At 49.2% G+C, this 24,852-nt stretch overlaps 1 protein-coding gene across 2 annotated transcripts in view; it reads left to right on the forward strand.

Moving 5' to 3' along the window:
- The first annotated feature begins 9,926 nt into the window (after positions 1-9,926).
- ICE1 (interactor of little elongation complex ELL subunit 1) overlaps positions 9,927-24,852 on the forward strand; it is a 39,598-nt gene continuing 24,672 nt past the window's right edge. The window contains exons 1-6 of one of the 2 annotated variants that reach the window (XM_081014581.1): positions 9,927-10,087; positions 19,851-19,909; positions 20,981-21,015; positions 22,802-22,820; positions 23,163-23,274; positions 23,908-23,984. In XM_081014581.1, the coding sequence (XP_080870707.1) occupies positions 9,995-10,087; positions 19,851-19,909; positions 20,981-21,015; positions 22,802-22,820; positions 23,163-23,274; positions 23,908-23,984 (395 nt within the window). In that variant the 5' untranslated portion in view covers positions 9,927-9,994. The remainder of the gene's footprint in view (positions 10,088-19,850; positions 19,910-20,980; positions 21,016-22,801; positions 22,821-23,162; positions 23,275-23,907; positions 23,985-24,852) is intronic. The other variant, XM_081014579.1, reaches the window with a different exon arrangement.

Below are 24,852 nucleotides of genomic sequence, written 5' to 3' on the forward strand. Positions count from 1 at the left end.
ACATTAAACTTTTTTTATAAAAAAAAAAACAAAACCTTCCCGATACAGGAATGCCTTCAGACGGCTCGGGGGTCGGAGAGTTCCATACCTCCAACATTTGTCCCAATGAAAATAGGGACATCCTAAGGAAAAGCAGGACATCCGGGACCAAATCAGAAACCGGGACGGCTTCTCTAAATCAGGCACTGTCCCTGGAAAACAGAGACACACGGAGGATCTGCTGTGTATGCCATGCTGATATTCAAGATGACGCCATTCTTTTTTTAAAAAAAAAAAAATAATTTTTATTAACCGACCAATCAAATCAAATCACATCACATAAATTCCGAATTACAAAGCCGAATTTTAAATTTTTGTTGAGGGGACCCATATTTCAAGTTCCGAAGGGGGATTCTGATCATCTTCTTGCTACTGCGTTAATATCCAAATCAGTCCAAATAAAGTTCATAATTCTATCCAGTCTTATCTTGCTGTTTCCACATCTCATCTTGTTCGTATATGTCAGGGGTTCAGGAGCAGAGGCAAGGGCAAGGGAGGAAACAGAGAGCGAGGGAGAGGAGGCAGAAGAAAAGATGAGTGATGACGACGACCCGAGATCTCCGAGTCTTTCCAGTGAATCAGAAGATTCACAGAAAGGAGCACCAGTGGCCAGGGCAAGGGGGGAGCCTAGGGGGACACCCCAGGAAGATAGAGCCAGAGGGGACTCAGAGGGGAGCAGTTGGAAATCAGGACCAGCGTCACCGCCAGAGAGCAGGGAAGAGGAAGGGCGCCAGGGATCAAGCGCTGGCAGCTCACAACAGGGGGGAGGGCACGAGTCAGGAGTGGCCACACCTCCATCGGGGAGCGAAGAAACGGTCAGATGGAAGGTGGAAGGTTGGGCGCGCGTGCCAAGTTCAAATGCACAGGAAGGTGGCGCAGTAGGCAGCCCGGAAAGGGAGCCAGGTCCTAAAGCCCGCCGAAAGGAGGGAGAAGAGTCAGGGGGGTCAGCGTCAGCGTCAGAGGAATCCCGGAAGGAAGAGACCCCGGGGGGCAGAGGGACCCAGAGAAGAACAGTCAGGCGGAAAAGGTGGAGCAAGGCTAGGATATTAAGTTGGTGTACAAGGGGCGGAGACTCAGATGGAGCTTCGCCGATCTAACCATGAGACGTAGAGTTGCACGCAGCAGCTTGAGAATGGAAACTGTAACTCAATAAAGACTTTTATTTAATGATCGCTGGCTAGCGTGATCCTCTGTGAGCTAGGATCTGGAAGCAGCTCTGACAGTAAGCTCCATCCCTAGATTGTGGGCATCTACGTCCTCGCGGAGAGGAGAGAAAGCGGGTGCCTACTAGCGAGCTCACGAACGGCAGACAACATGACGGCCGAACAGCAGATAGTGGAACTCAGAGAAGCAGTGACACGACTGAATGCCGAGGCTCTTGCATCCAGGAAGAGAGAGGAGGACGCAGCTGCCGCCTACAGGGATCTCCAGGTCAGGTTGGAAGTGCTTACGAAGCAAGGGCAACTGACACCCAAACCGGAGGGGATTGGGTTGGGGAGACGAACAGGCGGTCTGGTCTCTCACTTCGATGGGAATTTGCAACAGTACCCCAACTTTAGAGCAGATGTAATGTGTGCACTGCAACTGCTGAACAAAGACTTTAGAGATGAGCAAGAGAAGGTGGGATTCATCATGTCCCATTTGCATGGAGATGCTAAAGCATGGCTGCGCAATTTGTGGAGAGATAAGGATCCGGCGCTCCAAAATGCGGATGCCTTTATTAAAGCGATGGATGGGTGCTTTTTATCAAGCATTGACGTGGATCTTGCTCGGCAGGAGATACATGGACTGAAGCAAGGGAGGGCCAGCGTAAGGCAGTACCATGCCCGCTTTTTCGCTTTGGTCAGTGCCCTGGAATGGGACAGAGATTCGGCTCCTGTAAGAGACCTGTTCTGGGAGGGATTGCACGGCTCGGTTAAAGATGAAATTGCGAGGGGGGAGAGACCCCGGACCACGCAGGAGATCGTTCAGAGGGCGCTGGCGGTGGGGGTGCGGCTGGAAGGACGTCCGTGGAGCAGGGACGAAGGGCGTGGAGGGCGCGAACCAGCCAGGGGCTCCTCCTTCCTTCCCAGAGAAGCAGCGCGTGCGCAATCCACGCCTCCGCCAGGAGGAGGAGCGGAACCTATGGAGGTTGGAGGTGCAAGGGCTCAGTCAGCAGCCAGAGCCCTAGCACCGGCAGCAGTGAAAGCGAAGCCTCCTAGAGGGAACAGGAAGTGTTACATCTGCGATGATCCACAGCATATGGCGAAAGAGGGTCCCCAGAGGCTCCACAAGCACACTGCAGCCTCAGCAATGGTAACTGCAGCAACGCAGCAAGGACAACCACAGCAGGGAAACGAAGGAGTCTGGTTGGAGGAAGAGGCACTGGGGCCCAGCCAGACGTGTCAGTGAAGCAGTCCCCAGAGATTTTACAGCCCATGGACCCCCTCCCGCCCAAACCGGTAGTGAAGCTCACCGCGTCGCTCCAGCTGCCCAATGGAATCACCATGGACGTGCCAATCACCATTGACTCCGGAAGCAATGCGGACTTTATAGGGCAGGACTTTGTCGACCGGCACGCTATACAGTTGCTGCCTGCCACGCTGCCCCTGCAGGTTGTCACGGTGGATGGCAGGGAGCTGCTAGGGGGGCAAGTGGTGAAGCAGACGCCACCAATGGTGATGCGACTTGGGAATCACAGGGAAATCATCAGCTTCAATGTCACTCAACTATCGGACACGCCCATTGTATTGGGCATGAGTTGGCTGGACAAGCACAGCCCGACGCTGGCTTGGTACCAGAGGCAGCTGACCTTCGGCTCTTCCTTTTGCGCTGAACACTGCATCGTGCCCAGGCAGGAAGGAGGGGAAGAGGAGTCACAGCTGCAGCTAGGCACGCTGCAAGCGGTTCCCCACAAGTACGCAGAATTTTTGGAGGTTTTCTGCGAGAAAGAGGCAGACAGGCTACCCCCCCACAGACCATATGACTGCAAAATTGACCTGCTGCCGGGGGCGGCGCTACCCAAAGGGAAGCTGTATTCCATGTCTGAGGACGAACTGCAGGAACTCAAAGAGTTCATAGATCATAATTTGGAGCGCGGTTTCATCCGAGAGTCCAAGGCAGCGGGGGGCAGTCCGGTATTCTTTGTTAAGAAGCGGGACACGCCCCAAAAAAGACTTGTAGTGGACTTTCGCATCTTGAACAGTGTGACCAAGCCATCGGACTTCCCCATGCCCCGAATCGACGACCTCCTCGCAAAGGTACGGAAGGGCAGAGTGTTCACCAAGTTGGACCTGCGAGGGGCATACAACCTCATTCGCATGCGGGAGGGAGATGAGTGGAAGACAGCCATGTTCACGCCCCTGGGCACCTACGAATATAGAGTTATGCCTTTTGGATTGCAAAATGGCTCCCACGTTTTTCAAGCTTTCATGCATCACGTGTTGGCGGGACTCCTCTACAAGACGTGCGTCTGTTTCTTGGATGACATCCTGATCTTTTCGGAATCGCAGCAGGAGCATGACAGACACGTCAAGGAAGTGCTGAGCAGGCTACAGCAACATAGGCTTTACGCCAAGCTGGAGAAGTGCCAATTCGACGTGACCGAGGTGGATTTCCTGGGCTACAAGTTGTCTGATAAAGGGCTCGCCATGGACAGCGCCAAGGTCCGAGCAGTGTTGGATTGGAAAAGCCCACGCAACCGGAAGGAGGTCCAACGGTTTGTCGGCTTCGCGAACTTCTATCGCAAGTTTATCAAAGGCTTTGCGATGCAGACAGCGGCCATCACGGACACGCTCAGCTCCAAGAAAAAGAAGTTCATCTGGACAGAGCAGGCGGAGCAGTCCTTTCAGGCACTCAAGCGTCTCTTCGCGTCGGAAGAGCAGCTGCTTCATGTCAACCCCAGCAGGCCGATGAGGGTGGAGACAGACGCTTCGGACAGAGCCGTGGGAGCAGTCCTGCTGCAGAAAGACCCGCAGGGGGTTTGGAGGCCGGGAGCGTTTTACTCAAGGAAGCTCAGCAAGTCCGAACAGAACTACACCATCTGGGACAGGGAGTTGCTGGCCATTCATGCAGCGTTCAAAGCGTGGAGGCACTTCCTGATCGGCGCCAAGCACACGGTGCAGGTCTGCACGGACCACAAGAATCTAGAGCACTGGCGCACGGCACAGTTCCTGAACCAGAGGCAGATACGTTGGGCTGAGTTCTTTGCGAATTTCGACTTCCGAATAGAGTATGTCCCGGGGGACACCAACATCATGGCGGATGCTCTCTCCCGTAAGCCACAGTATCTGGAGGAGGCAACGCCAGCGGCCGCCATGCACATCTTCGCACCGACAGTGTGGGCGTGCGCGGCGGCAACAGTTGACCTGGATGCGGTGCGACGAGCGTTGCAGGATGACTCCTTCGCGCAAGCAAAGATGGCAGAGGTGCACAGGGGCACGGCAGCGACCGACGAGTTCCAGCTGCGAGATGGTTTGCTCATCCGTAAAGGGGCCATCTACGTGCCGGGAGACGAACTTCGCGCCAAGGTACTGCAGCAGCTGCACGACGCGCCCACTGCCGGGCACTTTGGCAAGGAGAAGACGGTGGAATTAGTAGCCAGAGACTTCTGGTGGCCCGGAATGAGAGGGGAAGTCGCGGACTACGTGGCGAGGTGTGACACCTGCCAGAGGTCCAAACCAGTGCACAGACCGCCGGCCGGACTGCTGGAACCGCTGCAAACTCCGTTCGAGCCATGGGAGAGAGTGGCCCTGGACTTTGTCACGGATCTGCCCAGCTCGAGGGGCAAGACGGCTGTGCTGGTGGTGGTGGATTTGTTCTCCAAGATGGCACATTTCATTCCGTGTGCGAAGGTGGCCACGGCGGAACAAACCGCCAAACTGTTCATAGACCACGTGTTCAAGGTTCACGGTCTGCCGCGGTCTATTCTGTCCGACCGAGGGCGACAGTTCATCTCAAACTTCTGGCAGAGGCTGATGGGCTTCCTGAACGTCAAGATCAACCTGGCGTCGGCTAGACACCCGCAGACCAACGGGCAAGCGGAGCGGGTCAATGCCATCATGCAGCAGTACCTGAGATGTTATGCGAATCAACAGCCTGCGACGTGGGTGGATTACCTGCCTCTCGCCGAGTTCGCCTACAACAACACGAAGCACGTGTCCACGGGGGTCACGCCGTTCTTCGCCAACAACGGGAGGCACCCTAGAACCTTCCCGGGACTGGAAAGAATGGGGGAGGGGGAGCCGCAGACAGCAGATGCGTTCGCGTCGGAGTTGCAGGAGGTCCACGATCAGCTGCGGCGGCACCTGGAGCTGGCTAAACACGCATACAAGGTACAAGCGGACAAACACAGAAGGGTTGGCGAAGAGATCCATGTGGGAGACTGGGTCTGGTTAGCAGCCCACGCAGTGCCGGCCAGGTCGTTGGCGAAGAAGAAACTAGGGCATAAACAACTGGGGCCCTACCAAGTCGACGAACAGGTCAACCCGGTGGCTTTCAGGCTGGCTCTTCCGGAGGGTTCCAGAATGCATCCGGTGTTCCACAGATCGGTGCTCACTCCCTACAAGGCACCTCACAGGTTTCAGGAACCAGGAACGGCACCGGGTCCGCTCCGAGAGAGAACCGGGCAAGGGGGAGTGGCACAGGAGGAGCGCATCAACGAAGTCACGGAGATTTTGGACTCCAGATGGGGGGAAGAGGGGGTAGAATACCTTCTCGCCAAGGAGGGCACCCCGGCCAGTGCCAACAGCTGGGTGCCGGGCTACGCTTTAGACGAACCTCTGCTCAAAGAAGAGTTTCATGCCCTCTTCCCACATAGGCCAATGCCAGCAGACTTTTTCGACGACTGGCTTTTCACGCCCACGCTTTCAGCCAGCACGTTCCGGGGGTTCGACTCGGACGAGGAACCGACACGAGACGCCCGTTCCCCAGAGGGGTCACCCTCGGGATCTGCTTCAGAACCCTCGTATTGGTGGGATGATCGACCAGAGGAGCAGTTCCGCAGAAGGTGGCTGGAGGGTCCAGGACGAGCAACGTCTCCAGAAGGCAACGAGGGAGAGACGGACATGGACGTTTTCGGGGACGACCCGGGTTTCGAGCACGGCGGCACAGAGATGGAAGCGGAGGTGACCGTCGTCAACGAGAGCAGGGAGGAAGAACCGGAAGACTTCGGATGGCGGCCCGCCACGGGAAGCGAACTGTATCCGACATTCGTCCCCCTGACACGGCAGCACCCAGATCCCGCACCGGAAGGAGGGGAGGGGGGAAGAGGGGGCTTCGAGGGGGGGATGGATGTCAGGGGTTCAGGAGCAGAGGCAAGGGCAAGGGAGGAAACAGAGAGCGAGGGAGAGGAGGCAGAAGAAAAGATGAGTGATGACGACGACCCGAGATCTCCGAGTCTTTCCAGTGAATCAGAAGATTCACAGAAAGGAGCACCAGTGGCCAGGGCAAGGGGGGAGCCTAGGGGGACACCCCAGGAAGATAGAGCCAGAGGGGACTCAGAGGGGAGCAGTTGGAAATCAGGACCAGCGTCACCGCCAGAGAGCAGGGAAGAGGAAGGGCGCCAGGGATCAAGCGCTGGCAGCTCACAACAGGGGGGAGGGCACGAGTCAGGAGTGGCCACACCTCCATCGGGGAGCGAAGAAACGGTCAGACGGAAGGTGGAAGGTTGGGCGCGCGTGCCAAGTTCAAATGCACAGGAAGGTGGCGCAGTAGGCAGCCCGGAAAGGGAGCCAGGTCCTAAAGCCCGCCGAAAGGAGGGAGAAGAGTCAGGGGGGTCAGCGTCAGAGGAATCCCGGAAGGAAGAGACCCCGGGGGGCAGAGGGACCCAGAGAAGAACAGTCAGGCGGAAAAGGTGGAGCAAGGCTAGGATATTAAGTTGGTGTACAAGGGGCGGAGACTCAGATGGAGCTTCGCCGATCTAACCATGAGACGTAGAGTTGCACGCAGCAGCTTGAGAATGGAAACTGTAACTCAATAAAGACTTTTATTTAATGATCGCTGGCTAGCGTGATCCTCTGTGAGCTAGGATCTGGAAGCAGCTCTGACAGTATATTTTTTCTTTTTTTCTTTATGATCTCTTCTGATAATCTCCTTAAGCAGATAAACACCAATTATATCCTGTGTGGATTTTTCTCTTCGTCCAATCCTCATATTGAGATGGTTTCCATATATCATCACTTTCATAAATAACATCGCTCTTTCCATCATTAATCTCAGGATCTGTCGTTCTTAAGTCCCACTGAGGAGTCTCACCCACAATATAAAAACAGCTCTTTTCCTCCTCCCAGACTCAAGTCCTCCGACAGAGCTTGCCAACATGGCGACGGTATTTTTAACTGCGTCATTCCAAAACTCTTAAAACTTTCCACGCTTTTCTTAAAACATGCTTTGGTTAGAAAATTTATCTCCACACAGCCGTAAATCCACAGCTTAAGTCATTAAAACGGCATTTCTGACTTGTGAGGGGGGGATTCTTGTTTAATCACATAGAGGAAAGAAAGGAAAGTTTTTTCCCCCTCCCCCATCCAGTCCCTTTGCCATACCGAGTCTTGGCATATCTTCTCATGATTGATTCTTGTTCCTCCGACTCGTCTTGTTTATCAGAGAGCTCTTCAGTTAGCAGTCTTTACTCCCCCTCCGTCCTTGAAATATGTGCATTCGCTTCTTCCTAATTGTTCCTTTTGAAGTTCTTGCAGCTAGCGGCGCGGATCAGAGACAGCGTCCAGGAGACCAAGATCCACAGGAGGGCATTCTGCCTAGTGCCCCCATCCCCACAAATTCGGGGGTGGTATAGAGCACAGCAGGCAAGGGCAGCCCCCCCCTAACCTTGGGGGGGTAGGGAGGCTATTTACTCTCATCACAGCCTCCTAATTACCTCGTGTGGGTCGGAGAGATGTTATTGTCAGCCATCTTCCGATGCGCCCCTAGTGGCCCCCCCAAGATGACGCCATTCTTAATGGGCAGCAGTAGCTGCAGCATTGAGCTCATACACAGCTCGCGTTGATACCCACAAATTGGTCTGCTTGGATGGTACCCTTATCTGTGAGCTTGGGGGGCTGGGCGCAGAGCCCAGAAAGGGGAAAGAAACTGTTATGTACTGAAGTTCTCACCTTGGGCCAGCAGGGGGATACTGTGGATAGTTCAGGTCCCCATATGCAAATAAGGGATCGAAAGTGACGTTCAGTGATTGGATAGCTACAGAAAATTGTTATTGTTGCGTTCTAGTGGAGCTCTATATAAGCAGGCTGGCTGAACCCTTCAGTTCTGTTCTGTTCTGGCCTGTGAATAAAGAAGAGCTGTTTGAAGAATCGCTGTGTCGTCTGATATGTTCACCCACAGCTTAACAGAAACGTCGCTAATCTTTGGGGTATCAGCCACCACTTGCGTTCTCATGTAACATATGCTGTTCTACGGTATAAAGAATGTATCCACAAATAGCTTCATGAACAAAGGCACTGAACATGGAACTCCTCACACACCCCAAGGCACTGAAGAGGGAGCTCTTAACCTACTCCAAGGCACTGAACAGGGAGCTCTTCACATGCTCAAAGGCACTGAACAGGGAGCTTTTCACATGCTCAAAGACAGCCCCTCTCCTTGCTGTGGAGTCTGTCCTACGGGGGCTTGTGAGCGACAGGTACTTTCTCTTTAACAAAGCACTAGAACTTTTGACTGTGTCGACCACAGCAAACTATGGCAAGTTCTTAAAGAAATGGGAGTGCCTGATCACCTCATCTGTCTCCTGAGAAATCTCTATGTGGGACAAGAAGCTACAGTTAGAACTGGATATGGAACAACTGATTGGTTGAAAATTGGGAAAGGAGTACGACAAGGCTGAATATTGTCTCCCTGCTTATTTAACTTATATGCAGAATTCATCATGCGAAAGGCTGGGCTGGATGAATCCCAAGCCGGAATTAAGATTGCCGGAAGAAGTATCAACAACCTCGGATATGCAGATGACACAACCTTGACGGCAGAAAGTGAGGAGGAATTAAAGAACCTTTTAATGAGGGTGAAAGAGGAGAGCGCAAAATATGGTCTGAAGCTCAACATCAAAAAAAGAAGAAGATCATGGCCACTGGTCCCATCACCTCCTGGCAAATAGAAGGGGAAGAAATGGAAGCAGTGGGAGATTTTACTTCCTTGGGCTCCATGATCACTGCAGATGGTGACAGCAGCCACGAAATTAAAAGACGCCTGCTTCTTGGGAGAAAAGCAATGACAAACCTAGACAGCATCTTAAAAAGCAGAAACATCACCTTGCCAACAAAGGTCCGTATAGTTAAAGCTATGGTTTCCCCAGTAGTGATGTATGGAAGTGAGAGCTGGACCATAAAGAAGGCTGATCTCAGAAAAATTGATGCTTTTGAATTATGGGGCTGGAGGAGACTCTTGAGAGTCCCATGGACTGCAAGAAGATCAAACCTCTCCATTCTGAAGGAAATCAGCCACTCTCCTTTCTTTACCTTTTTGGCCTGCCGGCGATCCCGTCCCCAAACTTTGGCACCCGGGTCAAAAAAAAAAGGAAAAAAAAAAGCGAGAGTCGCGCGCGGCATGTTGGGATTTGTAGGCCGCTCCCTTGCCGGCTCCTTGGAAACGAGGGAAGTCGTCGCCATGGTTCCCCGCCTGACCTTTCCTAGTGCCTTGTCCGAGGACGGAAATCCCTTCACAGCGGAGCATCTAAGGGCAGAGTCCGTTCAGCGAATGGCTGCGGAGGGTGAGAGAACCATTGTCGTTCTGTGCCTGGAAAAGCCTAAAAATATATTCATAGATCGTTTTTTGTTAGGCAGCGCCATGGACAGCTTTTCCACCAGGACGCGGGTGGTGGGGACCTTTCCCGCTGTGCGTCGCGTCGCGGGGCGCCCGGAGAGGACCTTCCTTGCTTCGGCCTCCGGGTTCCGTCACTCGCGCCGCTGCCGCTGCCGCCCGAGGCTGGTCGGTGGCCGGCGACGGATGGGCGAAGGCGGCAACCATGATGCCCGGGGAGACCCCGCCCGCGGCGGCCGCAGCGGGGATCGCGGCGGAGGCGGCCACGGCCTGCGCCAACTGCGGGGCCCTCCAGCAGGTAGGGAGCGAAACCGGGGGCTTGTGGTAGGCTTCTGAATTCAGGCCGGTGCCCTGGAACGTGCCTTGGGGCATGTGAAGAGTTCCCTCCTCAGTGCCTTGGGGCATGTGAAGAGTTCCCTGTTCAGTGCCTTGGGGCATGTGAAGAGTTCCCTGTTCAGTGCCTTGGGGCATGTGAAGAGTTCCCTGTTCAGTGCCTTGAGACATGTGAAGAGTTCCCTGTTCAGTGCCTTTGAGCATGTGAAGAGTTCCCTGTTCAATGCCTTGAGACATGTGAAGAGTTCCCTGTTCAGTGCCTTTGAGCATGTGAAGAGTTCCCTGTTCAATGCCTTGAGACATGTGAAGAGTTCCCTGTTCAGTGCCTTTGAGCATGTGAAGAGTTCCCTCTTCAGTGCCTTTGAGCATGTGAAGAGTTCCCTCTTCAGTGCCTTGAGACATGTGAAGAGTTCCCTCTTCAGTGCCTTGGGGCATGTGAAGAGTTCCCTGTTCAGTGCCTTGGGGCATGTGAAGAGTTCCCTGTTCGGTGCCTTGGGGCATGTGAAGAGTTCCCCTTTTCAGTGCCTTGGGGCATGTGACGAGTTCCCTGTTCAGTGCCTTGGGGCATGTGAAGAGTTCCCTGTTCAGTGCCTTGGGGCATGTGAAGAGTTCCCTGTTCAGTGCCTTGGGGCATGTGAAGAGTTCCCTGTTCGGTGCCTTGGGGCATGTGAAGAGTTCCCTGTTCGGTGCCTTGGGGCATGTGAAGAGTTCCCTGTTCAGTGCCTTGGGGCATGTGACGAGTTCCCTGTTCAGTGCCTTGGGGCATGTGAAGAGTTCCCTGTTCGGTGCCTTGGGGCATGTGAAGAGTTCTCTGTTCAATGCCTTGAGACATGTGAATAGTTCCTTGTTCTGTGCCTTTGAGCATGTGCTCCCTGTTCAGTGCCTTGGGGCATGTGAAGAGTTCCCTGTTCAGTGCCTTGGGGCATGTGAAGAGTTCCCTGTTCAGTGCCTTGGGGCATGTGAAGAGTTCTCTGTTCAATGCCTTGAGACATGTGAATAGTTCCTTGTTCTGTGCCTTTGAGCATGTGCTCCCTGTTCAGTGCCTTGGGGCATGTGAAGAGTTCCCTGTTCAGTGCCTTGGGGCATGTGAAGAGTTCCCTGTTCAGTGCCTTGGGGCATGTGAAGAGTTCCCTGTTCGGTGCCTTGGGGCATGTGAAGAGTTCCCTGTTCAGTGCCTTGGGGCATGTGAAGAGTTCCCTGTTCAGTGCCTTGGGGCATGTGAAGAGTTCCCTGTTCAGTGCCTTGGGGCATGTGAAGAGTTCCCTGTTCGGTGCCTTGGGGCATGTGAAGAGTTCTCTGTTCAATGCCTTGAGACATGTGAATAGTTCCTTGTTCTGTGCCTTTGAGCATGTGCTCCCTGTTCAGTGCCTTGGGGCATGTGAAGAGTTCCCTGTTCAGTGCCTTGGGGCATGTGAAGAGTTCTCTGTTCAATGCCTTGAGACATGTGAATAGTTCCTTGTTCTGTGCCTTTGAGCATGTGCTCCCTGTTCAGTGCCTTGGGGCATGTGAAGAGTTCCCTGTTCAGTGCCTTGGGGCATGTGAAGAGTTCCCTGTTCGGTGCCTTGGGGCATGTGAAGAGTTCCCTGTTCAGTGCCTTGGGGCATGTGAAGAGTTCCCTGTTCAGTGCCTTGGGGCATGTGAAGAGTTCCCTGTTCAGTGCCTTGGGGCATGTGAAGAGTTCCCTGTTCGGTGCCTTGAGACATGTGAAGAGTTCTCTGTTCAATGCCTTGAGACATGTGAAAAGTTCCTTGTCATGTGCCTTTGAGCATGTGCTCCCTGTTCAGTGCCTTGGGGCATGTGAAGAGTTCCCTGTTCAGTGCCTTGGGGCATGTGAAGAGTTCTCTGTTCAATGCATTGAGACATGTGAATAGTTCCTTGTTTTGTGCCTTTGAGCATGTGCTCCCTGTTCAGTGCCTTGGGGCATGTGAAGAGTTCCCTGTTCAGTGCCTTGGGGCATGTGAAGAGTTCCCTGTTCAGTGCCTTGGGGCATGTGAAGAGTTCCCTGTTCAGTGCCTTGGGGCATGTGAAGAGTTCTCTGTTCAATGCCTTGAGACATGTGAATAGTTCCTTGTTCTGTGCCTTTGAGCATGTGCTCCCTGTTCAGTGCCTTGGGGCATGTGAAGAGTTCCCTGTTCAGTGCCTTGGGGCATGTGAAGAGTTCCCTGTTCAGTGCCTTGAGACATGTGAAGAGTTCCTTGTTCAGTGCCTTGAGACATGTGAATAGTTCCTTGTTCAGTGCCTTTGAGCATGTGAAGAGTTCCCTGTTCAGTGCCTTGGGGCATGTGAAGAGTTCCCTGTTCGGTGCCTTGGGGCATGTGAAGAGTTCCCTGTTCAGTGCCTTGGGGCATGTGAAGAGTTCCCTGTTCGGTGCCTTGGGGCATGTGAGGAGTTCTCTGTTCAGTGCCTTGGGGCATGTGAAGAGTTCCCTGTTCAGTGCCTTGGGGCATGTGAAGAGTTCCCTGTTCAGTGCCTTGAGACATGTGAAGAGTTCCTTGTTCAGTGCCTTGAGACATGTGAATAGTTCCTTGTTCAGTGCCTTTGAGCATGTGAAGAGTTCCCTGTTCGGTGCCTTGGGGCATGTGAAGAGTTCCCTGTTCAGTGCCTTTGAGCATGTGAAGAATTCCCTGTTGAATGCCTTGAGACATGTGAAGAGTTCCCTGTTCTGTGCCTTTGAGCATGTGTTCCCTGTTCAGTGCCTTGGGGCATGTGAAGAGTTCCTTGTTCAGTGCCTTGAGACATGTGAAGAGTTCCTTGTTCTGTGCCTTTGAGCATGTGAAGAGTTCCCTGTTCAATGCCTTGAGACATGTGAAGAGTTCCTTTTCAGTGCCTTTGAACATGTGTTCCCTGTTCAGTGCCTTGGGGCATGTGAAGAGTTCCCTGTTCAGTGCCTTGAGACATGTGAAGAGTTCCCTGTTCGGTGCCTTGGGGCATGTGAAGAGTTCCCTGTTCGGTGCCTTGAGACATGTGAAGAGTTCCCTGTTCGGTGCCTTGGGGCATGTGAAGAGTTCCCTGTTCAGTGCCTTGGGGCATGTGAAGAGTTCCCTGTTCTGTGCCTTGAGACATGTGAAGAGTTCCCTGTTCAGTGCCTTGGGGCATGTGAAGAGTTCCCTGTTCAGTGCCTTGGGGCATGTGAAGAGTTCCCTGTTCAGTGCCTTGGGGCATGTGAAGAGTTCCCTGTTCAGTGCCTTGGGGCATGTGAAGAGTTCCCTGTTCAGTGCCTTGAGACATGTGTTCCCTTTCAGTCCCTTGGGGCATGTGAAGAGTTCCTTGTTCAGTGCCTTGGGGCATGTGAAGAGTTCCTTGTTCGGTGCCTTGGGGCATGTGAAGAGTTCTCTGTTCAGTGCCTTGGGGCATGTGAAGAGTTCCCTGTTCAGTTCCTTGGGGCATGTGAATAGTTCCTTGTTCAGTGCCTTTGAGCATGTGTTCCCTGTTCAGTGCCTTGGGGCATGTGAAGAGTTCCCTGTTCAGTGCCTTGGGGCATGTGAAGAGTTCCCTGTTCAGTGCCTTGGGGCATGTGAAGAGTTCCTTGTTCAGTGCCTTGGGGCATGTGAAGAGTTCGCTGTTCAGTGCCTTGGGGCATGTGAAGAGTTCCCTGTTCAGTGCCTTGGGGCATGTGAAGAGTTCCCTGTTCAGTGCCTTGAGACATGTGTTCCCTTTCAGTCCCTTGGGGCATGTGAAGAGTTCCTTGTTCAGTGCCTTGGGGCATGTGAAGAGTTCCTTGTTCGGTGCCTTGGGGCATGTGAAGAGTTCTCTGTTCAGTGCCTTGGGGCATGTGAAGAGTTCCCTGTTCAGTTCCTTGGGGCATGTGAATAGTTCCTTGTTCAGTGCCTTTGAGCATGTGTTCCCTGTTCAGTGCCTTGGGGCATGTGAAGAGTTCCCTGTTCAGTGCCTTGGGGCATGTGAAGAGTTCCCTGTTCAGTGCCTTGGGGCATGTGAAGAGTTCCTTGTTCAGTGCCTTGGGGCATGTGAAGAGTTCGCTGTTCAGTGCCTTGGGGCATGTGAAGAGTTCCTTGTTCAGTGCCTTTGAGCATGTGAAGAGTTCTCTGTTCAGTGCCTTTGAGCATGTGAAGAGTTCCCTGTTCAGTGCCTTGGGGCATGTGAAGAGTTCCCTGTTCGGTGCCTTTGAGCATGTGAAGAGTTCCCTGTTCGGTGCCTTGGGGCATGTGAAGAGTTCCCTGTTCAGTGCCTTGGGGCATGTGAAGAGTTCCCTGTTCAGTGCCTTGGGGCATGTGAAGAGTTCCCCGTTCTGTGCCTTTGAACATGTAAAGAGCTCCATGTTCAGTGCCCTGGGTCGTGCCTCGGGGCATGTAAAGAGCTCCTTTTGGACCTGCCTGATTAGGAGCTGCTCACATACTCTTGCATGTGTTGTGCAAATGCTAGACTTCCAGGCAGCTTTGCAGCTGGAGCAACGTTGAAGCCTCGGCGTGTATTTATTTCCCCCATCAAATCTAATTCACCGCTGTTTCATGAACTTTGAAAACAAGTGTCACTTTCCATATATCATTTTGCTGTGTGGTCTGTTAATAAAAGAACGTACTGTGGAATGATGTATAAAAAGATTGTTTGAATTGAATTGAATTGTTTTAGTGAGGGGAAAGCACATTAGTCAAGTTAAAGTGGACTGTGGCTAAATCAGTCTATCAGGTTTCGATAACATTTTCTGTTAGATAATGAAGTTTACATTGTGGTCTTTCCTAAGCAGCCCAGTAAACATTTTTGAATACACGTTTATTCATTTGCTGAGACTACTTTGACTTGCTTGTGATCTGCCCTTATTTTGTTTAAAGGGCCTATTGGTGATTTGAACTTAGAGGATTGGGTAGGTTTCTTGGTAATTTTTTATATTGTTAGTCATTCCCTGAAAATAAATATAGCTTTAAAATATATGTGTATGCAGTGAGAAATACAGCTGTAAACTCCTGTAATCTAAGGAACCTATTTTGGCTTTTGCTACTGGGAAAACAGGACTAAAATAAGCCCCCCCCCAAAAAAAAAAATGGGAGGGGGGGGAAACTATTAGTGCTGTTGTAAACAAAAACAAAACTTTTATTATCTCAACCTTATTGTACAGAACACCATAAAATTAAGTAACAGCAAACTTTTCAATACACACAAAGTAAGGTTGCAGTCCTAAATACCTGGAGTAAGCCCCCCTAAACACATTGGGACTTGCTTCTTGGTTAACACTTTCAGCCTGATCATTTGCATATTCTGCTAACAATAGACAAAGTCCGCTACCCTAAACTCATATATAATTACTTTATATGCTATTCAATTTTAGTAAGTAATATATCTTTGAAATTCTAGTATAACTCAATACCATTTTCCTAATTGCACCATTGTCTGAAAGAGCCATAGCTTCCTGAACATAAAGGTTTTAATGTGATCATTGCTTCCCATTGCTGCGACTTTGAAGTCCATTCGTGAAATTCCATTGCTTGCTGCAAAGTGAGAATGAGTGAAAGAACATATTTGTGTTTGTGCATGTATATGTCAGCCGAAGGAGAAACCCTTCTGAGGTACAGTTTAGCATAGGAATTTGTAGTACAGCTCACCTATTTTTCCTTCGTCCCTTAATTGTAGTTTGTAGAATATCACAACTCTACAGTGTTTGCAGGTATGTTACATCACCCTTTCCTCCACGTTTTGCTGACCCTTCAAAGGATTCTCTTCTTCCCAAGGACCTTATGCTACTTGTTCTTCCATAGCAAATTTTATAGGAAGCCTGTCTTCATTGACAACTCTGGGAATCACCACTGTATAGCAGGAAGAGGGCAAGCTGTCCATACCTCAAATAGAAGCTGTATCCAAAATGCTAGAAAGCTGCAGTTTGGCTTTGAGGTTCTTTCATCTATCATATTTGATAAAGTAAAGGTAAAGGGACCCCTGACCATTAGGTCCAGTAGTAGTTGACTCTAGGGTTGCGGCGCTCATCTCGCTTTACTGGCCGAGGGAGCCGGCGTACAGCTTCCGGGTCATGTGGCCAGCATGACTAAGCCGTTTCTGGCGAACCAGAGCAGCGCACGGAAACGCCGTTTACCTTCCCGCTGGAGTGGTGCCTATTTATCTACTTGCACTTTGACGTGCTTTCAAACTGCTAGGTTGGCAGGAGCAGGGACCGAGCAACGGGAGCTCTCCCCGTTGTGGGGATTTGAACCGCCGACCTTCTGATCGGCAAGTCCTAGGCTCAGTGGTTTAACCCACAGCGCCACCCGCGTCCCTATCATATTTGATACCTCACTGTAAAATATGAGTTGATGGATGGCATAGCTGATCACTTGTCTCAGAGGGAGATATATAGGCATGTGTCTTCACATTCTCAACTGTTTTTCATATGAGCGATCTGGGTATTTATTTTTTAAAAAAACACATTCAGGTGCTATAGAAATGTTCTGGCAAATTGTGGATAAAGTAAGCTATGAGGCATTCCAGGAACCTATTGTAGTCCTTAGCTGATACCAGATTACTTGAGAGGCTGCCTTATACACCCAGTAGAACACTGCAGTCTACAAGGGAGTTTCTCCTTCAAGTCCCAAATATCTCAGAAACCCTCTCCACAGTAACTCACAGCAGGGCTACCCCTGTTCTGTGGAGAAGCATTCTTGTTGAGACAGGTACCCAGTATCTGCACTTTTCAGAAGCAGCTGAATATGTTCTTGTTTCAATGAGCTCCCCAAACTTTGTGAGTGTCCACTTGCTAAGATTTAGTCTCATTTTAAAAATATTTGTTGTTTTTGTGTTTTTAACTATTTACTGTATTTCATAAAATTTATGCACTGCCTCATTGTAAAAAAACACACACAAACCAAAGCAGTTTACAGAAAGAAAGCACAATAAAATCAAGAATAATTCATATCCATGCTTTAAAAGATACAAAAGTTAAAAAAACCAAAAATGGATTAAAATCACCTCAGCTTTCTAAGTATCTGGGTAGCCTTGTCTAAAACAGGAATGTTTTTAGCAGACATGGAATTTGTAAATTGTCTTATCTTATGTGTAAATTGCCTTGAGACAGTGATTTAGAAGGCGATTAATAAATGGTTGTTGGCATCTGTCTCAGGAGACAATGGATGCTCCTCCAGGGGTGAAGTCAAACTGCATCACCAAACTGACCTCCCCGGAGCACAAGCCTGGGCAGTGTGTATGGGGGGAGCTTGGGGGGCCTAGATGACACAACCCTTGTTGATGGGGTCCAAACAAAAGCAGAGCAGTACGTTTGGCACCAGCTTAGGTGCAGGAGTTGCATAGGTGCATAGCTGCCAACTTTTCCCTTTTCTTGAGAGGAATCCTATTCGGTATAAGGGAATTTCCCTTAAAAAAAGGGAAACGTTGACAGCTATGTGCCGGAAGGTAGCAGACATGACACCATCCAACTGTCTTAGGGACTCCACTCTGGATTTCTGGAGGGTTTACTCCTTAGCCTTCTCTGCTGCCACAAGGAAGCAGAGGTTTAGGACCAGAGTGTTCTTTCTCCTAAATGGTCTACTTTCCCAGGTTCATGAGCCCCACGCACCCCTCGCTTCCCTCTACAGCATGTGCAGAAACCATCTTCTTGACTGTTGGACCCGCTATTGGTCTCATCCACACAATCCGCCAGAGCATGCAGGGGAAGTCCCTAACTCACAGAGGGTTTGATGCCCATTGGCTCCCCTCACCTGGTTTAGCTGGCCAGCTGAAGCCGTTTCCTGGGATTATGGCCGCTGTCCCATGCTGGCAGCTTCTAGGAGATACAGCTGAGAGCTGAGTGCAGGGTGGGGACCAAAGGTGGACAAACTACCCCAGAAGGAACACAACATGTCCTCCCCTAGCTACACCTCCCCTAACACCCCATACACCCCAATTAATTTATTAAAAAATTGTAATAATAAAAGATTACTACCAATAATAATAGTGGTATGTTGCAAGGGTGATTTCAGAGGGTTGGGGAGGAAAAGATAACTAACCCAAGTCTATAAAATCAAGTGAGCACCACCATAATCCGCTATGCATATTCAGAAGTAAGCCCAGTTGAGTTCAGTGGGACTCAGCACTGGAGAAGTTGCAGTAAGATCACAACCTAAGGCTGTAGTTGTAATCCCACTTACCTGAGAGTAAGCCCCATTGGAATCAGTAGTATTTACTTATGGGTAGACATAGTTAGGATTGTGCTGTAAGAGACTTCAAAGTCATTGTGGGTAGCTCACTGAAAATACTGATTTAGGGCCGTGAGTCCTTTAAAGAAATATGCAGCGGAACTTGTCACAGAAGGTAGAGAGAAGGAAAACAGAAAAGGATCAAGACGATTGAATAATTCAAACCCCGTAAAATTTGGATGGAACTGCTTGAGATAATATATGCAAGTAGGAAATGTTTATGGGCTCACTTCCTGCTCACGCATACCTATTTCAAGGATTTGTAACACATCAACAATTTGAAAGGAGAAGAAAGTATCTTCCAATGAACAAAGTCTTCCCTACTTGGTCACCTGGTGATGATTCTTACTTGCTGTAACCAAGCCGGCAAACAGTGATCTACAAGCCTGCCTGAATATGAGACATATAGTCACAAATAGCTTTAAAAACTCTATTGTGATTGCTTGTTGCCTTCATACTTGAAAAAGAAGGTGCCCACAACTTCTAATCCATCTTGTCCCTGACATTTTGAAATATGTTTTAAACCACGCTATATGATGCTGCTGAACAAATAGATTTCAAATCCCTCCCACATTCCGTTTAAATTAATTTTACTTAATTCTTAAAGATGCTCAGGTTCCAAGTTTCCCATCAAATGTTAGGAAACCTGTTGAGAATTGGCCAGGAAAGGAGCACAATAACATAACTGCCAGCATCAAAACTCGGGAATGACTCTTCCCCACCAAACTCTAAAAGTGTGGCAAAAAGATGAGCTTTTGCCTGGTGTCTAAATGAATATAAAGTGAGGGCAAGACAAGCCTTCGAAAGGAAGGTCATTTCTACAAATGCAGAGCTACCACTGAAAAGGCTAAACTTGAGTTTGTATATTCTAATGCTTAAAGGTAAAGGTAAAGGGACCCCTGACAATTAAGTCCAGTCGTGAATGATTCTGGGGTTGCGGCACTCATCTCACTTTATTGGCCAAGGGAGCCGGCATACAGCTTCCGGGTCATGCGGCCAGCATGACTAAGCCACTTCTGGCGAACCAGAGCAGTGCACGGAAATGCCGTTTACCTTCCCGCCGGAGTGGTACCTATTTATCTACTTGCACTTTGACGTGCTTTCGAACTGCTAGGTTGGCAGGAGCAGGGACCGAGCAACGGGAGCTCACCCCATTGCAGGGATTCGAACTTCCGACCTTTCGATCAGCAAGCCCAAGCGGCACAGTGGTTTAACCCACAGCGCCACCCGCGTCCCTTATTCTAATGCTTAGGATATGCCTAAAATTCCTAATTTCTGGGCACCTGGGGCATGGAGCTCTGTCCACTGCTTCTTTTTTTAATTTAGGTACTGTAAATATACTAAGCTTATTTGGGTTCTTTTCCCTTTTAATTTTTTTATTTTAAAAAAAATCATCTAAGTGATTTTTACATATTCATTTGCCACCTGCTTCATCTTGTCTGTGATTGCATTGCCTTTCAGTTTCCCTATTTTTTTGCTGTCTGCAGACTAAAGGTTCCTAACATGTTCCCAGTTTGGGTAGTACGAACTTAAAATATATTATTGGAGTGTGGGGGCTGAATTTCCTTAACTGGCTTCTACAATTTTTTCTTTCAGAATTTAAACGAATACGTAGCTGCCCTAATTGCATTAAAGCAAAAGATCATTGATACCGAGTAAGTACGTTGTCACCATTTTTGCACAAATGTATTTTTCGCCTGTGTATGCATAACAACTGTTTTTATTTTTCCGTTCTTGTGCACAGCTTGACTGCTTTCAATTTTATTCAAACCCAATGGGAGTAAAATCCCCTGCTCTGCAAAATTGCATTCAGTATGACCCTGATGCAGTGAAGCAGAAGAAGAAGAAGAAGAGTTTGGATTTGATATCCCACCTTTCACTCCCTTTAAGGAGTCTCAAAGCGGCTAACAATCTCCTTACCCTTCCTCCCCCACAACAAACACCCTGTGAGGTGAGTGGGGCTGAGAGACTTCAGAGAAGTGTGACTAGCCCAAGGTCACCCAGCAGCTGCATGTGGAGGAGCGGAGATGCGAACCCGGTTCCCCAGATTACGAGACTACCGCTCTTAACCACTACACCACACAGGACTGCAGGAGTTCTTGTAGTCCACAAAGGCGCTGTGTTGGGGAAGGACTATAAATGGGCAAACATTGATTCAGGTAGCACATAATGCTAAGCTAAAGATGACTTCGCACGAGCACACAGGCTACTGGAGAGAAGGTGACAACAATTGCCCTCTTCCTGCTGTTGTGCTGCCCAGAGCAAAGCCATGGTTTGGCGTAGTGTGGCATATATGGTACAAGATGTAAACCAGGAGCAGACCTTGGTTACAGCTTGTGGTTTGTCTGGAGTGAGCCAGTCCATTAGCCTGGGTTTGGATAACACACTGAGAGCCAAACCATATCTTACTTCCAGGTAGCCCTCACTGATAACCCACACGCTTACACTAAGGCATGGTTTGGCTTTACATTATGTGCGACCATACTGTATGTGCAACGTATTATCTATATTGGTGTGAGAAGTGGAAGGACATGTTACATTTTTAAAATAAATAAATAAATCTGATTTTTTTGTAGTAATGTGAGAAAGCATATCTGCCCTTGCTAACTAATCTATAAAGCACAGAGATCAGTTTCAATATGCACCAGGCGCAATAATATTTCATGTATTTGTTTGTTCAGCATGGACCTGCATTTAATTCCCCCCCCCCCTTCTCTCTCTTACAGCCACTTGCTGACAGAATACCAGCAAAAGTGCAACGATATCCTTTTGCGTTTCTTTTCCTAGGAAATAAATTGAATGTGTATTGCTTGGAGCAAAGCACTGTTGTGGGAAATCTAAAGTGGTGGTAGGGTGTGTTTAAGTGTTAGAACTTTATGATACATAGTGAGCATGTCTGTACTGCGTTGCGAAACTGCACACCCTACAGATGTTGTTGAAAAGGTAGCAACTTTGTGACTTGAAATCTTGGTGGCGTAATTTGCCAAGGCTCAGATTACCCTGAGTTGCGTCAGGCAGCAGTACACAGGTAGGGAACAGCAGCCACAGTGTCCTTGACAGAAAGGAGGCATCCCGTTTCCTTGGCAACGGGAACAGCTTTTGTGAACATTATGTGAAAGAGGCTTCTGTAACTGAAGCCGCTCGTGTATCCTGACCCCGTCTTTCACTGTCATGCTAAAGCCTGAAGGTTGCTGCTTTGAGGTTAATTTTTTAATATTTGGGGGCAAGTGCTTAGGAACAAGTCTTGTTGGGCTTTCATTGAAAAATGCATACATGCTGGAAAAAAACCAGGCTCCTAACTGCACAGATTGAAAGGGAAAATCCAGAGTGTGCAAGCTCAATATATTCATCATAACCAGCACTTCGTTTTGTTTGTTAGGTATGTATAATATGTGTATAATACTGCTGAAGGCGGTTAACAGAGTAAAATACAAAGGATAAAATGGGAACAGCATAAAAGAAGGTAAAACTGATAAAAACAACATCCAGTTGAGCAAACTGCAAATCATAACAAGTCAGCTTATGGGACCAAAAGTCTGTCTGGATAAAAATGCTTTTTGCGTGTCAGCAGAAGATCATCAGAGAAAATGTTTCTCCTGTTGTAGGTGTAGTTTGTAGGTAGACCCCCAAGTCTACAGAGGCTCAAATCTTGCATGTGAGATTGCCAGACGATGGTAGGAAAAATTAAGCATGCAAAGACAAGCTGCCATTCACACACATGGTAAAAGCAAACTCAACCATTGACATGTCAGGTTCTGCTCTGTACAGTTCTCAAGTTCTTGGGCCCTTGAGAGTGATAATAAAATATCTTGTTCGTGCTTCCTTCGAGGCAAGACATCAAATACATCCTTTTCGTACATGAATATTGCTATCAGACTCATAAGAAATGCCTCAATAGGAGTATAGCATCTAGATCAAGGGAAGTAATAGTGCCACTGTATTCTGCTCTGGTCAGACCTCACCTGGAGTACTGTGTCCAGTTCTGGGCACCACAGTTCAAGAAGGACACTGACAAACTGGAACGTGTCCAGAGGAGGGCAACCAAAATGGTCAAAGGCCTGGAAACGATGCCTTATGAGGAACGGCTAAGGTAGCTGGGCATGTTTAGCCTGGAGAAGAGGAGGTTAAGGGGTGATATGATAGCCATGTTCAGATATATAAAAGGATGTCACATAGAGGAGGGAGAAAGGTTGTTTTCTGCTGCTCCAGAGAAGCGGACACGGAGCAATGGATCCAAACTACAAGAAAGAAGATTCCACCTAAACATTAGGAAGAACTTCCTGACAGTAAGAGCTGTTCGACAGTGGAATTTGCTGCCAAGGAGTGTGGTGCAGTCTCCTTCTTTGGAGGTCTTTAAGCAGAGGCTTGACAACCATATGTCAGGAGTGCTCTGATGGTGTTTCCTGCTTGGCAGGGGGTTAGACTCGATGGCCCTTGTGGTCTCTTCCAACTCTATGATTCTCTGAGGCACAGTGGGTTTTGTTTATGTGTAACTGTGGCTATCGAGCTAATCTCTGCATTTCAGGTTTTCTTTAACCAGATCTCACAGCTTCAATTTGCTGTAAGGTAAGAACTCATTCTGCTTGAATTCTGACGCTGTGCCCACGGCTTTGGGCTTGGGAGTTATCACTGCTTGATGAATCTCTGGGTGTTAATAATTTGTTCTACTGTACTTTGTCTGCTCCCTGAGACAAAAGAGTGAGGTGCTGAGAATAGTTTTAAAGCAAATATGTTTGAGAGTGCAATGGGATATTATAAGGACATTTTGGTTTGTGTTTGCTATGTGGCTTGGGCCATGGTGGGAGGGCATGGGACTACTGTGACTTTGTGTCCACGGAGACAGTAAGATATTGCATGCAAGTCTCTTGCTTCGTTTCCACTTCTGTTATATTAATTGCCCCGTTTCAGAGAAAATGACACACTTCGTCACCAAGTGGAGCAAATGCTGCAGAAAATCTTGCCTCTAGAAAAGTGTCAGGAGGAGCTGGGATCTGTGAAAGCAGAGCTGGAGGAGAAGAAGGTAATTAGAAAATATTTAGAAAGAAAGTGGTGAGGCCTGCTTTGAGACATCTGGATTGCCTATCCCTGAGTGAGGGTTTGCACAAGAGTGACCTTAAGAAGGTAGCTGGAGGGTTGTTCTGTAATCCCTTCATGCAGGGAAGGGGAGCTTCAGACCCACAGGACTAACTGATTAACCCCTCCAGGCCTCCCCATTTGGCCCATGAGAACATCTTTTTATTCTGAAATATTCTGGCCCTCAAACCGAGGGAGGAACGAAGCAGTGGAGCCAATGGAGCTCGTTCTTACCTTGGCATGCCAGTGCTGGCAGCAGAGGGACTCCCTCTGTCACCAGCACCCGGTGTGCGGAGGACAGAGCTGTATCTGGCCAATGGAGCTCATTCTTCCCTCGGCGCCTCCCCTTTTCAACTATTTCAAGCTAATATCGCCCAGCCCTAGTAGGCATCAGGGCCAGAGTCTTTTTAGTGGTGGTTCCACAGCTGTGGACACCCCTTCTCCTGCAACCTTCTTTAGTGTATGTCTTCTGACTTTCGCAATGCTGTTTCATGATATTAGGAATCAGTGCATTAGCTATAAGAAAATAATTGTTTATTTGCATGTCTGTATTTTAATCACTATCTGTTTCTTTAACTAGAGTTCACTCAAGATATACCAGGAAACTCATCTGGAATATGTTCGGGTGAAAGATGAAATGAACAAAAGTGACATGATGTGAGTCATATAAAGGAACCAAATAGTGAATTTATACTATTTTTCACCTTTGCAGTTAGATGAAAAAGTCTTCTATGTTCAGATTATAGTAATGTTTGCGGGGAAAGAGAGGGAATTAAGAACTCTCTCAGTGTAGGAATTAATCATAGGCTACCGTATTTTTCGCTCCATAAGACATACCTGAGTATAAGATGCACCTAGTTTTTAGAGGGGGAATGCCAGAAAAAAAATATTCTTTAAAGGGCTGCCCTCTGTCCCTTCCCCCACCTCCCGCAAAAGCCGTGCTCCCTTTAAAAAGCGTGCGGAGCATGTGTGTGGCTCTTGGGGGCTTTTCCCCGAGGAGGGACTGATGGGCTGCCCTTCTCCCTCCTTGGGAAAAAGCCCCCAAGAGCCGCACACACACTCCACGCTGCTCTTCAAAGGGAGCGCTGAGCAGAGCCTCCCGCCTGCATTCGCTCCATAAGACGCACATACATTCCCCCTTACTTTTTAGGAGGGAAAAAGTGTGTCTTACGGAGCAAAAAATACGGTACTTCTTGTTGTTAGGGCCACATAGCCAGTACTGAAACACAAAACCACATTAGGTGGTGTTTCGGGGAGGGGGAGCCTAGCGGTCCAAAAGGAGAGGCAAGCGACCCGTTCTGAATTCATTCCCTACCTACCCTTCTCGCTATTTGGGACCCGGGTTATCAGAACCCACGTTCCATGAAGTGTGGTACGACAAATTAAGTCCTGTTGATTACTTGGAAATGGTTGCTGGCTGAGGGGACATTCACTTAACTTCTACTAGTCTTCCGGACAAAAAAGGCTAGGTTTATTTTGATCCTTGCGTGAAACGCACAACATGAATATGCCCCACAGTGCCTTG

This window comes from Podarcis pityusensis, assembly GCF_964106645.2.
Source record: "Podarcis pityusensis genome assembly, chromosome: 7".
Lineage (NCBI taxonomy): Eukaryota > Metazoa > Chordata > Lepidosauria > Squamata > Lacertidae > Podarcis > Podarcis pityusensis.